At 37.6% G+C, this 18,648-nt stretch overlaps 1 protein-coding gene across 3 annotated transcripts in view; it reads right to left on the reverse strand.

Moving 5' to 3' along the window:
* The window catches only part of LOC149833365 (uncharacterized), a 31,022-nt gene extending 16,297 nt beyond the window's left edge, over positions 1 to 14,725 (reverse strand). The window contains exons 1-21 of one of the 3 annotated variants that reach the window (XM_090015090.1): positions 14,608 to 14,725; positions 14,296 to 14,467; positions 13,997 to 14,183; positions 13,779 to 13,903; positions 12,901 to 13,017; positions 12,625 to 12,771; positions 11,826 to 12,496; positions 11,128 to 11,249; positions 10,931 to 11,022; positions 10,606 to 10,837; positions 10,431 to 10,500; positions 9,117 to 9,265; positions 8,941 to 9,011; positions 8,663 to 8,836; positions 8,473 to 8,544; positions 5,978 to 6,079; positions 5,807 to 5,896; positions 5,112 to 5,187; positions 4,876 to 4,972; positions 4,713 to 4,782; positions 4,387 to 4,566 (exon numbers count right to left, since the gene is read on the reverse strand). In XM_090015090.1, coding sequence (XP_089871216.1) covers positions 4,387 to 4,566; positions 4,713 to 4,782; positions 4,876 to 4,972; positions 5,112 to 5,187; positions 5,807 to 5,896; positions 5,978 to 6,079; positions 8,473 to 8,544; positions 8,663 to 8,836; positions 8,941 to 9,011; positions 9,117 to 9,265; positions 10,431 to 10,500; positions 10,606 to 10,837; positions 10,931 to 11,022; positions 11,128 to 11,249; positions 11,826 to 12,496; positions 12,625 to 12,771; positions 12,901 to 13,017; positions 13,779 to 13,903; positions 13,997 to 14,183; positions 14,296 to 14,436 — 2,985 coding nt within the window. In that variant the 5' untranslated portion in view covers positions 14,437 to 14,467; positions 14,608 to 14,725. Of the gene's footprint in view, positions 1 to 4,386; positions 4,567 to 4,712; positions 4,783 to 4,875; positions 4,973 to 5,111; positions 5,188 to 5,806; positions 5,897 to 5,977; positions 6,080 to 8,472; positions 8,545 to 8,662; positions 8,837 to 8,940; positions 9,012 to 9,116; positions 9,266 to 10,430; positions 10,501 to 10,605; positions 10,838 to 10,930; positions 11,023 to 11,127; positions 11,250 to 11,825; positions 12,497 to 12,624; positions 12,772 to 12,900; positions 13,018 to 13,778; positions 13,904 to 13,996; positions 14,184 to 14,295; positions 14,557 to 14,607 lie in introns of those variants that run through there. The other 2 variants (XR_016433418.1, XM_090015091.1) reach the window with 2 other exon arrangements.
* Positions 14,726 to 18,648: the final 3,923 nt, after the last annotated feature.

The following is an 18,648-nucleotide window of genomic DNA, read 5'->3' on the forward strand; positions in this document are numbered from 1 at the left end:
GCCCACTAAGCTATGTTATGACAACAAGAGTGCAATTTATATTGCCAAAAACCATACCTTCCATGAGCGAACTAAGCACATTGAGATGAACTGTCACTATGTTCGAGAAGCCTACCTGAAAGGAGTCATTGATCTTCTATATGTCACTTCAGAATATCAGTTGGCAGATTTCTTCACCAAAGCATTGTGTGCTCCGCAATTCAACTTTCTCCTTGGCAAACTTTTGGTCATCTTGCCCTAAGTTTGAGGGGGAGTGTTAAATTATGTATCAAATATTGTAATCTCATATATATAAAAGTTGATACATATACATATATGATATATATGTATATGTATCTACCTAATTATATATATGAAATATATATTTCTTTATTATTAGCCGTAGGGGTAGTTTAGTCATTTCTCTATTCTTGCGCATATTTAATTTACGAATATGTTTGTAATTTTGGTTTTTTATTTTCCTTTTATTTATTATTTTTCATTTTTTTTTACTAAAGTCAATGCACCTTGGGGGGGCCACTCTCATAGACGTTGGGCCCCTCCAACGGTCACAATTGTGACCGTTGGAGGGGCTCCAACGTCTATGAGTCGGCCCCTCCAAGGCCCTCATTGTATAAATAGGGGCATTCCCCCTCCTTGTATTCCCATGGCTTTGGGTCAAAGCCCAAGTATTCAATAAAGTTTTTTTATTCATTTTTAGTGCATTTGTGAGATTGATTGATTTGTGCTTTTGTGCATAAGTGTTCTTTGTGTTCTTATTGTGCATGTGTGCACTTGTTATTCATCAAGAACATTTGGTCTTGATTCTAGTATCTTGTTGAAGATACTTTTACAGTTCAGTCCCAACCGACTGTCCAGGATGAGATTGGACCCCTGTTCAAAAATAATTATAAATAAAAGAAAAACTTTTATTTTATGCTTTTAACAGGCCCAGTCGAGCCCTGGGTTCGGCTGGGCATATGTTTTTGACTGGACCTATCGGTTGGGTGAGTTTTAGCAGGGCACAGACCTAACCGACCTGAGTTTGGCTGCACCAGGTACCTACAAAAAGAAAAAAAAAATATTTGGGTAGTCCCTTGACTGCTAAAGAGCCCAGCCACTGTTGGTTGGGCAGAGATGCAAAGCAAATGAACAAATAGGCTGAGCCACCGTCAGTTAAAAAGATATGTGGGCCCAGCCAACTACAGCCACTTGACTGGCGAACCCAGCCGACTGTCAGCTGGGCAAAGTGTGAACAAAAAGAAAGTACAACAACAACAAACAACAACAACAACTACGCCTTCATCCCAAAACAATTGGGGTCAGCGATATGAACAAAAAGAAAGTAATACAAAAAAAAATTAAGATGTATTTCCTTTTAAATCTTTAAGGGTCTGTCAGGCCCGACCGAACCAGGGTCGGCTGGGGGGCTGTTTGGCAAGCTGCCAGGCCCAGACGAACTTGGTTCGGCTGAGTCTACAAGCAAAAACAAAAGAAAAACCTAATGAGAAATTTGGGTAGATTCAACGAAAATATAAAAGAAAAAGGCTAAACAAATTACAACAGAAAATTAAATATGTATAATGAACAATTCAGGGATACTCAGAATCACATGTAATGTATGTTCATGTTTACATATTATACGTCCAGATTTACTGTTCAAGTAGGATCACATTTATATGCATGTTGAGTGTATGTTAATGCACATGATTTTTGCCTAGATTCAAGTATGTTGAATGAGCATAGTTATGTCCAGATCTGCATAATCGCAATGTTTATAATTATGGCCAGAACTGCATATGCAAAAAGTATAGATTTGAGATGGGTTAAACATTAGATTTATACATGTGAAATATGCAGAATAGTATATCTGAACATGTTTAAATTTCAATATGTTTATAATGGATTGATATGCATGGCCATACTAGAACATACTCATGTACCTACCAATGCTGCCCAGCATGCGGACAACATGGTTTAGACTCGGTGGGTATGTGTATTGTACCCCAAGCTTGCCAAAAAGGCTAAAAGAATTATTGTTGATGCATGATTATGATATTTTTAATGTGATGCTTATTTACATGCGCATGTAGTGGGTATATGCCAACCCTGAATTTGATGTTGTTTTGCATATGCATATTCGCATAATGTTTACATATCGAGCATGAAATGATTCATGAAAAGAAACATGTATTTTTGTATAATCATATGAATACATGCATGCGAAATTGGTTGTTCACGTAATTCTGGTTTAGTATGTATGAATGTGCATTTGAAAGCATGTTAAAGGAATGCATAAGTAGCATACTCATGATGGTTTTTACATTAGATGCATCGGTGGTCAAAAGTGGATCATCGTAGGTCGTGGGCTTCGAGCATGTGTTGCTCCATGTTTAGTTTTTCTTATGCATCGCAAAAATCAACCTAATGTTTATTGAACTAATTGCACGCTTTCATGTTATAACAGGCTGTGGTCCCGTGACGAGTTTCGCATGTTGAATTACAAAATAAAGAATTGAAATAAATCATTATTTTAAATGAAAAGATAAACGAGAAAACAATTTGATTAATGTTTTCCTGGATGTTCCTTCTTTAGTTTGGGAATCTTGGACTACGGTTTTGGGGAACCGTGGGGATACTAAAACTCTGTGTGCGTTTGTGCTCCTGAACCCAACTAGGTGATTCACCTTCAGGCCACGGTTTTAAGAAGATTCCGTCACTTTGCTTGGGATGGTGTGTAGACACAGTTGTTGTTATTGATATACTAAGAAAGTGGCATTAGTGGATGTTGAATTCCCTAATGTCCCAACGTTAGATATTGAATTCTAATGTTCCGATCGATGGTGCTGAATATTGATGTCGGTCGAGGGCCAATTAGGAAACCTAGTATTAAAATACAAATTGTGTGTTAAGCTACAATTAAGGACCCAACTTGAACTCGGGAATTTGTTGTGCCTGTTTTAAGTATCCGTGGGTTTTAATGAAAGTGAAATTAAATATTGTGTGCGTTTAATAGAGACATGTATACGAAAGAAAACTCTGATAATGACTTAATAAATTATTCATGCATGTGCATTGAATCTAAGCATTTTACTCTTCTACATTAGATCATGCATCTTTATTCCTTTATCTAATGTGATATATCATGTTGCATGATTTTTACTCTTATAATGCATGAATGGGTAGTTGAAGCATGAGATAATTGTTATAATTCCTCTAAAAATATTGTTTAAATTAGATTTATGTTCTCTTTCCTTATTTGAGTTGTTAAAGGGATTCGTACGTAGGATCAATGGTTCCGACGCCCTACATTTTGTCTTTTTTACAACCTCTGAGACCTAGTGATGGGACCAGCTGCTTTGAGAAGCTACGAGGGCTACAGGACTGCTTGACGATTTTCACTTTACTCATCTTGTATAGAACTTCACATAACTCCACCATACTTGCAAAGATCAAGCCCACACTTGTTTTCACACCCTTAAACACCAGAATACAGCAACTCCAACCTTCAGATCTGCCTCCAAACCTCCAGACAACTCGAATAGCCAAGAAAAAGCATATAGAGGGGTGGCAGCAGGAATTACTTAAAAAATCCAAAACCCACACTAGTCGAACTCCAAAAATAATGGAAAATTCACCAATATCCTTCGAAAATATTAAACTGCTGAATGCATAATGTTTTAACCTGTAACATCCCCTTTCACGCGTGATGGCATGAGCTGACATCTTCATCTCACTGGCTGAGTTGATTTCTCTGACTGCTGGAGCATTAACATGGCTCCAATACCATGTTTTCCAACCCACAGCTACATCTTGATGATTTCAGACCTCCTTTAGTTGTGAAATCAAATAATAGAAGGGAAAGAAGAAAAAGAAGAAGAAGAGAGGGAGACAAGAGAGAAAGCTAAAAGAGGATTAGGAGTCTTGTACTTCACCTCCTTTTTCTATTAACTTTATGTGGGGTATAAAGTCAAAAATACCCCCTTCTACCAAAAGTAACTACAGTCTATGTACAAGCATAGTCAAACATGAGAAATATAAAGGATGACAAAAAAGGACCTCAATCTCATAACAAGGGGAAAGGATATTTCTTATACAAAAGCAGACGGCATATCAATTATCAACCAAAACCCATTCTTTCCAGAAGGACACCATCTTTAATCAGCACATAACTTCACCAGACATCAAATAATTTCAAAGATCTTCGCTAACCATTTTAGATCAGCATATGACTTGGCTAGACACATCCACTAATTTAATAGATTAAAAGCAATTAGCAGAAACTACAAAATAAATCTATTAGAAATGGTAACAACGATGAAAAGGAGCAATATCATAGATTATCAGAACTGTGTATTGCAACTTATATGCAAAACATACAACTAAGTGTATAAGCAATATGCAAACCTTTGTTAATTGGCCCTTGCGAAAAAGTTCAGGCCTCTGTAAAGGAAGCATCACCAACTCTTTTAAAGTATCCTTGACATTTTCCAGTGCACCAATGTCATCAAATGATACCCCGATGTCACTTGGTGGTATAACGTCAGCTAAAAGTCTTTTCTCAAATTCGTTCTCGGTCACAACATCCTATAATTCACACAGCGGTCAAGTGATAGGAACATGGAGAATGACTAGATGGATAAAAGCCAGATTAAGACAACTATAATTGTCTTAAAATGAAACATAATGCACAGAAACATTTTTGAAGCTAGAGGTAAAAGTTTTAAGGTAACCTTAAGTAACTTCTTCGAGCTTTTAGTTTCACTTTGAATATTCTGCAGGATTTCGAGCCCGTGTAAAATGCTGCCAGAATAGGACTTTAGTGATGTTTATATTCAAGCCTCATCAAGTAAGTTACAACCTAAAGATGAGAAGAACAAAGCTTATATAATATACCTCTCACTTGAAATAGTAAGCTTTGCAGCTTTTGCATCAATATCAAGGTTCTTCATCAGATGGTAACTTAGTGCCCATCCAACTATCTTCTCTGCACCTGCAAGACAAAGAAGGTAGTTAATCAGTAAAAAAGTACATATCCTACAAGCAAATCTTTTTTATGGAAGTCAATCTGCGCTTTCTTTTTATAAAATACTTAAAATAAAAAACTGGGAACTTAAGAGATGAATACATACTTTCACTAGTAAGCGTCTGGTCTTTGATGCATATGGTTTCCAGTTCATTACACTCCAAACTGTTTCGTGTTAGAACCTGTTAATGATGGATGAACTTGATAACAGAGCACTAGAAAATAGATAATAACAACATGCTGCTGCAATGATCAGTCAGTGCATCTGACTAAGTTGTGCTATTTTCACTTCAACCACTCACCTAAAACAGTTCAATTAATGTTGACCATGAAGTTATTATATCATGCTGGTGTGTGGTAGCCTGCAATTTTTTTCCTATCCCTATCGAATAAATATTGGAAAACAGGCTGAACTTCCCCTTTTATATATCTTCTCCATTAATGTGTAGACTGTAAACCATTGGTTTGTGTGTGCATATGTGTGCACGCATCTAATCCACTCTCCAGCAGCAACTTGCAAAAAAAATTGCGTAAAATCTTTTAAAAACAATAACTAATGACATGCATAAACCATGAAAATGGTGCCAGGAACTTGCATTGTAGAATTTTTAATAAACTAAGATGACAATTAGGCCACACCAGCATTTCCCATTTGAGCTCAGATTCAAGTTAAAAACAATCATTAAACCCTGAAATTCAAAAGACAGGCAATGATAATGATCTCATGCAAGGTTGGCAAAATTGTAAAATGATGTGCACTGCAATAAATAGCATGCCATCAGTTTATTTGATTGTACTTACTGAGCGAATGTGAACAAGGTTTCCTTTTTCTTTAAGGGTTTCAACATCGCGATCAAGCTGTTGTTTCCAGTCCATAAGAAGAGCTTCATCCTGCAATATTTAGCAAATATCTTTAAGATCTTCATAATGCATCAAAAGGAAGGTTTGTCAAGAAAGCAAAAAATTAAGAACCTGTGGCAATTGTATAGTAATTTTATTTGGGAAAAGCTTTGACAGTAGCTTCATTGTCTTTGGAATTTCTTTGCATCTATCCTGCATCCTGCTGAGACTATCCTGCAAACAGGAAGAGAATCGTCAAGCCTTTGACCTACAAAAAAGAACCCCATGTGAACCAATAAATCACGTAGCACACAGCTTCAATACATGATTTATTTAACCAGGCAATAATCCTAAGATAAGTTCCTTCTGTAAAACCAGATATTTAAAACAATAAGAATACAGATCTAAAAGCTTGTGTCATGATAACTACCTATATAAACTATAAAAAAGAACAAAACAAGCCAAACAAACATGTAACTGAGTTCCCAATCCAATGATTGAACAGTTATAGACCTATTATTTGACAGATTGTCTCTAAGAGAAAATAGCACCAAAATGAATAGGAATAAAAGAGCCACATATATCACAAACGGTATTAACTTGGCTACGAGCAATCAAAATAGAATAGCTCTCCTCAGGACTTTCACAACATCAATTCCTCAATCACTCCCCTTCTCTACTATTACGAGGTAGAATTATGAGGATGGGTGCTTTTCTTTTTTCAGGTAAAATTTTCACCCAACTCACAGATGAACAAGGGTGCACCAATGTTTACCACTAGACTTAGCCATCAATCACCCGAAGAGCAGAAGCAATATAGTGTTGCTTCTGTCGACTACTATGCTTCGCTTGCTTAGCTATGGTACCCGGACACTCCATTTTGCTCTTTGTACCTGTGTCGACACCCGAACACACCATTTTACCCTCCGTACAAACAAATTTGTATTTAATTTTTATTTTATAATTATATTTTCAGTTTATAACTTTATATTTTCAGTATATAATATATATTTCAGATATAGCATATATATTCAGATTATATTCAGTTTATTTTGTATTTATGTAATATATATATATATATATATATATATATATATCGCCGTGTTCCCGTACCCACATTTTTTGGAATTGCAGTGTCGTACCCGTACCTAGGTGACATAGTTGCTTAGTTTACAAACAGAGAAAAGGGCAGCTAATAACTAGAAAAACACAAATGAGTGTGATTCCATAAGACAAGCCATAGTCGCATTGAATAATAAGGCTAATGAATTCTATAATGAGAATCACTCCCATTCGCACTGATTGTCAGAACTATCATATCTATATCTTTTGAAATAGAACAAGTGGTTACCTAAATATCCTTAAATCCCATAGTAACACCTTCATTATAATCCAACATAAGGGTCAATTTCTATGCTTTTACTTTTCAGAAAATAATTTTCTATCTACCTTTTTTATCAGAGGACTGTAAAGTTAAAGGTATTGCAAGAAGGTATGAGGGTAAATGAGCAAAGGAGCTTGCAAGCTACTCAGATGCTTAGCTCTTGAAGGCTCATTTAAACCCAGAAAAATGTGCCCAACAGCCAGAGCTTCCATCTGTTTCCTGAGCTTGGTTGTGTAAACAATGCAAGCTTCGCTCAACTTTTGGAAATATGATATAAGAACACTATAGTTATGTTAAGATAGTCATATAATAGCTATTACATGTATTGTAGTAAGGGAGGCTTGGCTGTTACCCCAAGTTTGTTTTAGCCTCCTTTTACAGTTTATCATAGGCTCGTGCTTGTCCTTAGTCATCAATTAATGAAGCTCAAACAACCAAAACACAGCCTCAGCCCCTCATTTACAAGTTATAACTCTACATCTAAACATTGTCAAATTCCTCAAACCTATGTTCAGCATCAAAATCTTTCCAAGAAAGGTGTTTTAAGTATTGGAAAAAAGGGACAGACAATAAAAAAATTAAAAAAAAAAACTATACTATGTGCCTACAGTAATCCTAGAATGGGGCCAATTAGTCAACCATATTGTTGGATTAATGAGCCAATAGTCAACTTGCTAAGCACGGCCTTGGGGGTGTGATGCCTGCTCTATGGAAACTCTCAGCACTTTATCACCCAATATTTTGTTCTCTTGTAGATAATGCAATCTAAAGATCTTCATTGCCCCTTCTTCTATTCTATTTATAGATTTTATATAAATAAAATTCCTTTAAATAAGGCATAGCACAAGTCATGAGGTAAAATCTGCAAAAGGGTACAAAAAGCAAAATCTAAAACATTACTAAACCATTCAAGTCTCTATCCATGAACTTTACATATTGTTATTCAATAAAAGTACTGGATGATGATTATACAAATAACAATTGAGGTTTGGACAGGACAAGTAATGATAAGTGAATGTTCCTCTTTGATCTAGAAAGTATATAATCAAACAACTATTGGATATATGAGGATACATATGCAGAAATAAATTTAGATTAACATTGATTCAAAGTCTCGAGTGTGAAAAAACAATAAATAATGAAAAACTAAAAAAAGAAATTGCTTGATAAGAATTCAAGTGCAAAAAAAAAACTTTGAAATCATGCACATAAAATAATTTCCTGGGCACCAGAATGTCATTACCGGGAAACCAAAGTCGAGTAACGCAGTTTGATTGTTCCCAAATTTGGTGAAAAGGAGACCTCCAGGATGTGACTGCATTATAAACATCACAACAGTTCGAAAAAAATAAGATCCAGGTGGGTTGGAAGAGAGAGGGGTGGGTGTTGATGTTGGGATAGGCAGCAAATGCAATGGAGATGAAACACAGTACCCTCTCTTTGCGGTTATCAAGCTGTGTATGACAGCCAATTACAACAACATTATCAGATAGGGTCTCAAGCTTGGTTTTGAAAGCTGCATAAGAATCTGAATTGCCTGCGATCGACTGCTCAACATCTTTCACAAACAATATAAAAGGACCATTCTTGCTCTCATCAGACACTACCTGAAAAAGGAAAAAAGGATAAAATGTTAGCTCAAAATAAATGAATGCAGGATGCAGAAAGCAACACCTTTTAAGCTCCTTAACATCATAGCACTCAATGCAACCTCAAATAATGTCTCAATGGCTAATCTGTCCATATCTTCACCAGCAGTACTTTCCAATCGGAGATCATTTACTACAGATCAGATGAATTCCACATTAGAAATAAATGTGAAAAGGTAGGAATAATTTTATCAACTTAGATCAGCAGAAAAGTAGCAGTGATGTCTTTAAGCATCACCATTGCAGAAGAATCCATGATCTTCTTCACAAAGACCGCCAAGGTCAACACCCTCTGGTATGGGTTTATCAAACCGAACACCAATTTTTGAGGAAGTGTTCTTTTCAAATGGCAGCAGCACTTTACCTCGATTGCCATAGGATGGACCCCTACACACAAAAGGAGAATGAAGTGCTTCATGCTTTTGGCAGTTATTACAAATACAATTACTACAAAGTGATAGAGCAACACAAATGGAGAGAGAGAGAGAGAGATGATATTGACATTCTTCGTCAACCACCTCAGTAGATAGAAAGCAGAAAACAAGAACAGATATACTATGAGGTTGTGGAAAAGCCACTATGAAGATTATTAGCACCTCCCAGTCAGAAGTTTGAAGCTCACTTCAAAGTAACAGCGTCTGGACATATTAACAACTCTGTTACCAGGACATCACGTATCATACTTCCATATCCCCAAATGCTATTTTAAAAGCAAGATACCACAAAACCATAGATACCTGTGTTTCATATCTGCATCCCAGTAACGTAGGACAACAGATATTTTTTCTTTCAAGAATGCAATTCCATTTGCATAAAGAAATATTTGAGAATTAAGAGTTTGCATAGACCTCAAACGTCGTCAACGCTCTCCAATAAAGGAGAAAACACAAATTCAGTTCATTTCTAGCAAAAAAGTATAATAAGCAGAAACAAATATCTAACAAAATGTTCATAGGTTCATGAAACATTCCCCCATATAACACATTCAAGATTTTAAGTTCAATTAAAAATTTATTAATTGATATTAAGTTCTCTGTGTCCTTTTAAGGACATGCATACACATATTTACCCCTCCATTTCACTGAATGTTCCCAATGAATCAGCTTACAAGATAAAAGTTCAAAGGCAAATTGCATCATCGAAGGGATGATACAGGCAATCCATGGAAGCATCCCTCCGAAGCAGTTTATTGTTCTTTTAGAGGTGTCATGAAATCGCAATGCCTCCTAGTAGGATACTTCACATTGAATTCCCAATTGTGCCAAAATGCTCACAAGCAATATCATTTCTGGAACACCCACAAAATCCTATATTTGGCAGGATATCACTATGTTCTCTTTTGGTACACAATACATTACCTGTTTACCTGTTAATATGAAGATGACAATCTAGAAAGCGAGCTTTTTTCTAACAAATAAATATCCATAGATTATGATAATTTTAATAGTTATCTTTATTTATTTAATTATTTTTATGACATTTGATGTCACATGAAAGACATATCTATCTACTGCTACTCACAGAATTTGGTGTCTTTGAAGAACAAAGGTACCTTGATGGAAGCTGGAGGGGTGATGGGTACCCAGAGGTTTGTAGTAAACCAATGAATTTTACTCTGTCACCTAAGCATTTGACATGAATAACATTACTTTATTTCCATATCCAAAAAATACCAAAACTTAAGGATTTGAAAAAGACTTCTTTTATAAGTAGCAAATGGGTGATACCTCTTTTAAAAAGACAGCTCTTAGTTGGCCCAGGTGTTGCTGATAGCTCCTGCTTCAGTTGAGATTGATGACCAACACCAGAAGCTGCATTTTCTGAGCCAGATACATCAGGCTCAGTACTTGGTGCTACTGTCCCTTTGGTTGCATCAGAATGCCCAGAATGTTTGATACAAAAACATGATTTATCAGCTATAGGTCCTTTGAACCAATCTACATCCTTTGAAGATAAACCCTATAGAATAATGGAACTTTCAGATATAAGTTCATCTACTAGCAACAATAAGCCAATGCAATAAAAAAGTGAAGATTAGAAATATAATCTTACACCCAGCATCAAGGTGGTATCAAATATGAGCAGTTTGGCTCCAAAGTGATTAGCAAGGGCCTTTGCCAATATCTCCTTATAAATCTCAGACCCTAAAATCCAAATGATAAAAAAGAAAAAGTAAAGGGACAGATCAAAATAAGGAAAATGAGTTAAATTCATAGACTCGAAAAATGAGACTGGTGATCTTGACTAACCTGCAGGACCTGAAAGCAAAATCCGTGGGCTTATGGTAGAAAGTTTGGATGCATACTTAGCAAATTCCTTCCGCTTCAAGTGTATAAATACTGAAGCAATCAAAACATTTTTTGTGTCCTCACTAACACAAGACAGAAATGGTCCTTGTCATCAGTAACCAGAATGATTGACATGCCAATACAAGTTGCAGAAACGCAAAACATATCAGATCAAACAAGGAAATATATGTTTTTTGAGCAATTAAAAGAATGAAGGATGTGTATATCAATGATATGGCTCACAACACAATGCCTTAAAGGCTTCTTTAATTGTCAAAACATTTTAACACGTATGTAATCATGCTAGAACCATACTCACATATATCAGCTTTGGCTATATCTTGACAGCACAAAATCTTGGGATATTATAAGTTATTTGATAAATATTGAAATAATTTCAGAAAATCATGACATTAAAAATTAATAAATAATAAGAGTTAAGAAAGTAATAGGTTTTCTATTCTTTTTCTTTTGGCATAGATGTAGAGAAAACATAGAAAGGTTCTTAAAAAACAAAAAAAGATAAAGAACAATGCCATACTTAAAATTATAAGAAAAAGACACAAATGGAAAAGTTTTTGCACCTGCCTTATTATAGCTAAGTGGGGACAAGAAGAAAGAAAGATAGAACATCAAAGAGTAAGAAATATCATCCATACCTCAAAAAGTATGGGAAGTTGTCGAATGATACTTCAATTTCTCTACCATCGAGCAGTCCAGATTGCAGCTCTTCCTTAAATGCTTGGAACTTGTTAGCAGCACCTGAAGTAGATGCTGTCTGAGAATCTCTTGCTAGTCCTCCTCTTCTTTCAGCATGGTCAAGTATGCTTTCGCTTAGATCCAGATCACCAGCCACACCAGTCAGCATTCGAAGGATAGGCCTTAATGAGTCATTAATACCAGAAATTTTCTCATTATCCATCCCAATACCAGCCTCTGGACCCATGCTCTCCAGACCATCGGTTGCCTCGCTTTCAGAGTCCAGCATCATTTCAGCTTTATCATCAGGAGGTGGCACTAAAGAATCAAGATGCTCATCAGAGCTTGATTTCCTTCCAATGTCCAGTGGGCATTTTTCTAATGGCATACAAGTGGAAGGTACTGAAGGCCGTTTAGCATCCTGATGAGCTACAGAACCATTTTTATGAAGTGATGAATCTGAAAAATCTTGTGCAATACTGGACAAAGATGCCAATATTGATGCACCTGCTACATCTGAAGGATCCCCAGTCCTTGGTTCAAACTGCGGACCTCTGTTCTGGCCTTCCATCAAACCAACCGAAGGGGCTGGAGCTGCTGATACATTTTCATTTGAAAATTGCTCGAAAATCTACAATGGCAGAAAGAGAAAACAAAAATAAACAAAACACAACCTTAAAGAGGCAGACAAAGATGGAAACGAGTGCATGCACAGCAACTTAAGAATATGGGAAACGTAAATAAGAGTCAGAAAAGTACATATGCATGGCGCCCAGATTTACTAAAAATCAGTTCATCTCCTGCACGTATGTCAATGCTGGAATTCTTCCTGACGGCTTTGCCATTTACTTGTACAGCTCCCTTGCTCTCCAAGCTCTCGAGCACAACTACAGTATTACCATCATTCTGACCATAGCCAGAAAAAACACATACTGAGCAACACAGATCACCCATCCATAAACCAAAAACAGATTTCAGTATGATGACATCAGCATTGAAACTATTTATATGCACCATAATTTTATGATATATTACCTTCAAATGCTTGATTTTGCACAGAATGCTGCTGACTGATGAATCATGCAAAGATAAGTTGCAGTTTCTCGTTCCACCAATCGTAAAAACCGCACCAAAGAGGGATACATGAGGATTCTGAAAAGAATAATAGTTTCAAAGCTCATTTTCACACCCAATAACAGAACTTTACGTGAACATTCAATTAAATCACAACATTAACTAATCAAATATCCATTTTAAGCAAAAGCCAAGACTTAGAATACACTAATTAGATTAAGCAACCAAACCCTTTAACTCAACAAAGTTAAAGATCCCCTCTTGGGGTGATTCCGTTACAACATTCTGAACATCATTTAAGAATTAGAGCAGAAGCAAGATAAGATCTTTAGATCAATGCTGACACATTCCCGAACGCTTTCAGATAAAATGACTCACAAAGACCAATTGATTCATCTCATCTTGCTATGCAAATCGATGCCAAAAATAAAAAAATCAAAGAGCAACAGAAATCCAATAAAGATCGCGTAAGACTACAAAAGGAACCTATCTCAGTATCCATATCTTGGTTTACATTCTGAACAACTCACAAAGGCCAACTGATTTATCTAATTTCAGCAACAGAAATCGACACCAAGAATGAAAAATCAAAGAGGTGCAACTACTATCCAATAATGATCATGTAAAATTACAAAAAGAAACTATCCCGATATCCATATCTTGGTTTACATTGCGAGCCTGCAAGAGAAGTTCCACTAACAGCAGTACTAAATCCTTCTTCAGCAAGAAACATGCAATCTTTCACGCCCACAAACAGGCAACGTCGCAATCGAATTACACCAAACTAATCAAGATACACTAAAAGCGAACCGAAATTCACAAGAATTGTGCTGAATCACCTCCGGATACTGCGAGATGAGCCTGCCCCATGCATGCGAAGCCCCTGCGCTCCTCTTCTGGTGCAAGCACAACGTCTTCAGGGAGCTCTTCATCTTATCGAGCATAGCCGGCGATGGCCGCAACCCTGGTAGATCGATCCAGCCCAAATTCACCGCAAATTTTCCAAAGAAAGATGGAAAATAAAAGTAAAACAACGAGAAGATGAAGTATCACTTGCCATCTGTGCAAGGAGCTACCACAGGACCAGCCTTCTGCGAAGCTCCATCGTTCTTTGCAGCCGGCCCAGATCGATCTGGCCCGCCACTCTCGGCCTCGCCCGCCGCCGGCGGCGGGTTGACGGAAGCGCGCTCTTGACAATCGCCCTCCGGGGCCACCAATTCCCGATCTCCGGTGACAGCTTTGGTCTAACCGACCCAGAAGAAACAAGGGTTTCTTTAGAGACAAATCCGAAAAAAGAAACCAGAGAACTCGAATTTCGGAACCAAAGAGAACGATTCACAAGCCTCTTTCTCTTACCTTGGAGCGCTTGCACGGAGCCGCAGCACCAGGGTTCTCAGACGACGATGCGGCGGCGGGTGCTTCCGCCGAAGAGGACGGTCGTTTTCCGGCGTTTCCGCCGGAGTTGGCTAGAGATCCGCTCCGCCTTGTGGAGACCATGGCCAATTTCCGGCGATCGGACTCTCAATCTCTTGGAAGAGAGAAAATAAAAATGAGAGGAAAATAATAGGAGAGGAATTTACGAGCACAAATTAAAAAAGACGATGTAAAGACGTTATTTCTGCCTAGTTATATGATAGTACATGAAAGAGCAAAGAAGATGCATCAAACCTTTTTGTTGTGTATTAAAAAATTTAAGTTTTTCTTCTTATTTTTTGTTGAGGGTTTTTTTAACTGTCACATGGATAGACTCGAATAAAATCGTTTTTATGAAATTTCTAAGCACAGTAGGCTGAGCGCGGTTTTTCTATATAATAAATCTAAAAGAAAATAATATAACTCATACACAAAGAGATATGACATGAAAAGTTTAATGGAATATCCATATGACATATTTGGAGGTGTTGGTGATGGTAGTTGTGTGTTAATTGTATATGTTAAAGTGTGTAATATCTTGTTTTTTAGTATTATAATTAAGTTTTTTTTTTTTTGGAATTTTTTGTAAGAAATTTTTAATGCAAATGAGATAATGGATGGATGAATGGGGGAGGAATGAAAGGGAAGGGGGGATGTTTTTCTAAAGAAGTTGGGTTTTGATGAGGATGGGAATGAAGAGGAGGTGGATTTTTTTTTTTTTTTTAGTTTTCTAGTAGAAAAAATTGCCACAAGTGGTACATGCGTGGGGCCCATGTGAATTGTTGTCTTAGGGTGGTACCAAATACATCCCTTTGATGGCGGCGGTTTTTTTTTTTTTGATTTATTTGCCATTTATTCTGTTTGGTTGGTAAGGGAATTACCTTAACTCTAGTTGGGTGAGCCTTGCAACGTTTGAAGAATATAGTTCTCTTTTATAATTTTCAGATCCACTTTTATTCGGAATTTGGATGAACCTACTTATCTAGTCAAAAAGGATGATGAGTTGGGATATTGTAAAAGTGATATCTCAGTTTTTCAAATATGCTATCCCATTCATACATCCTTTCATGTGTGCATGTGAGTGGGGGTGTCAACCGATTGGGTTTGGTTCGGACTTAGATGGTACTAGACGCGAACCCGGTTTTCGGGTATGGTATCGGATCCACTATAAGAAAAACTATACTCAAAACCGATAAGAACTACATGAACCAGACCCGGACCATACCCGATAAAATCATATTTTTTTATTATTTTTACATTGAAAATTTATGGGTCTTAATCGAAACTGGGGTCGGGTCCAGGTCTGGTATAAAATCTCACAAACTATACCGGGTCTATGTATTAATCGGACCTTCGGGTCTGAACTCAAGTCTTAATCCGATCTTATTATTTAGGTTTTGGTTCGGTCAGGTCCGGGTAAACCAGGCCAGTTGACACCCCTACATGTGAGTGAGCATTCAAACAACATTGAGAATGAAAAATGTGTCTTTGTATACCCATGTGACTGCATGTGTTGTCATGAATACATTAATATTTTTATTAATTAGATTAGGCCTTCTTTTTTTTTAATAACAGAGAAAAAACTACCTTGCTCATCGAGTTCATTATCCACTCGCAGGAGCAAGCTAGTGCACATAACCTCGTGTTGGGACGTTGCTGGTTCAAAACCCAATGGTATAGTTGTATAACTGGTAAGGGTCCACTTAACCTCGGCTAGACTTTCAAAAAATAAAGCCCTCTATCTCCCATACCAACCAAGGAGTTCATTGATGCATTTTGGTGATCTTGCAGCTCCTACCAACCTTTTTTTTTGTTTATGACATGGAGAAACCGCTCCATAGATGAAGACCTAGTTGTGTTGGACTTAGTGTGCCTTATGTGGGTGCACCCCTCCCTTCTTTGCTTCGACTAATGCAAGGCGAGTGACGCCCATAGGAATGGCCACAAACCCCTTTGGGTATAGCTCCTACTAACCTCTTAATGACAAGTTTTTTTTTTATTGCATGAATTTTAAAATTAAATTTAAGGGCAACAATAATAGATTTTGTTGGTTAATTTTAGAAAGAAAAAAAAGATATGTCTGCTAGCTAACTGTCTTTGAAAACAGTCGGCAAATGCACAAGTCTAAGTGGACCCCATTTGGTGAATACAAATTTAGACCTTTTCCCCCTTTCCAATCTCCATTTGACCAGCCTCGAGATCAAATCTGGCTGCCCAATCCTAGCAACTTGACCCTACCCAAGTCCCCACCAAGCTAAATAGATGCCCCAGAGGAGTTTGGCATAGTGGGATGGGAGCTGGGTTGCTAGGCATGTGATCTAGTTTCAAATTTCACGAGTGTCGCTCCTTGCGCAAGCCGAAGCGTGGCGACTCTCTGGAAGAAAAGAGTAAGCTCACAGAGTTTTATGCTGTCAGGACAGCAACCATAAGTACGGCAGGCAAAGCATAGACTCTGTTTGGTTCTTTCTCCAGCCAAAAATCCATTTTTATCTTGAATCTCAATACCTCTCAATTGAAGCAAAGAGCTTTATTTAGGTTTCAATGGAAAAAAGTGATTAAGTAGCTAGACAGAGCCTTGTGAGTAGTGGGTCTTGTGACCATGCAAGTTTTGGCCGATGCTGAGGCAAAGTAGACACAATGGGGGCTCATGTTTGTAAAAGCCATAGGCATGTTTGTTACACGCTAGGCCTAGGGAATGCCACGTGGCACCAATCGCCCCTTCTGTAGGAAATTGTTTTCCCATGAGGTGGTGTGACATGCTTTTCATATGAAACACAATGCTTTGTACGAAAAGTTGTGGGCACCACCTTTCGGATCACACGGAATTTCTTTCACCCCGTGGAAAAGAGTTTCAATATTTCATATGAAAATGAGTTTCTTTCCCTTGTTTTGGGCTGAAACAAACACATCCTATGAGAATCAAATGCAAGTAGAGAAAATGCAACCAGTGAAAGCAGGCTAGATCAAAGGGCATCCCTATGTCTAAGCACCATTGTAATTCAAACCCCAAACTTGGCTTGCTCATATACTTCCTTGATCGAAAATGAGCTCTCTTTCTTAATTCAAAAGCCTGACGCACACGTAGTGGGGTGGGGGGTTTGGCATAGTGGGATGGGGCCTAGGCCGCTAGTCAGGCAGTTTAGGTTCAAATCTCATGAGCGTCATTCCTTGCGCAAGCCGAAGCATAGCGACTCCCTGATGGCAAGGGGTAAGTTCACAGAGTTTTACATTCTTGGAACAACAATCATAAATACGGCAGGCAGAGCGGCTAGGTCTTTGATTACGGGTGAGGGTGGGTGATGTGATTTCTCTGTGTAAATATAAAAAAAAAAAACTTTTGTTACAAATTGCTTTATTAAAAACAAACACTTGTTACTATGGCACTTCCCATATCAAGCTGACCAGTTCAACTTAGAGCCAGTAACACCAAATTGGTGCAGCTCAGCCCTGGAAGAGCAAACACTCCAGTGAAAAATAGGCAACCATATAATGGAGCCAAGTGGACTCAATCCCCTAAAATCTGATTGGAACATGTGTCAGCGGCACATGAATCATCTTTTCTCAACTACTTTTTTTTTGTCTCTTAGAAGCATGACACGTCAGCAGATTGTCCTTTGTGGACTGTCCTCAATTTGACCAGCTGTCTTCTTGCAATAAAACTTGCACCCCTACATATTATATACAAGAAAAAGTAAAAAAACTAGGACAGATGAATATGAAAGATATTTATAAAACATTTTGTCATTGATGTTGAATTTTATATCAACTTTTTAGGGCTTCAAAGTAGGTGGTATGAATGGCCAGTAAGCCCAGTACAGACAGAGTCTGCCACGTGGTCATTGATAACTCCAACCCCAAAAGAGCCCAATCAAGTATTTACAAATGAGAATGACAAGAAAAACATGTATTTTTTTTTTTTTACTTTGCTATGCATGACAAGGACCTGATTGGGATGGAAGCATATCGCTCATGTTCAGCATGACCTGGTCCGCTTCCGATTGGGATAATGAGATGTCAAGTTGTCACAGTTATAGCAAGATGGACCTTTTCAATTAGGGATGCAAACGGTTCGAATCCGGAACATCCAAATACATAAAGATTGAAAAAAAGATGGACAAAAATTGCAAAACCTTCATCCTTGATCCGACCCATTTGCACTCCTATTTTTTTATCATGGCCTTTGGATATAGGGCTGTTTGTGCATCGGTTCTGGGCCGAGTTATGACCCGCCATTAGGGTTGCAGGCGGATGGACATAGATCGGGTCATGCCTCGCACCGATGCTTATTGGTTTTTC

Source organism: Nuphar pumila, chromosome 7, assembly GCF_984573655.1.
Source record: "Nuphar pumila chromosome 7, dmNupPumi1.hap1.1, whole genome shotgun sequence".
Lineage (NCBI taxonomy): Eukaryota > Viridiplantae > Streptophyta > Magnoliopsida > Nymphaeales > Nymphaeaceae > Nuphar > Nuphar pumila.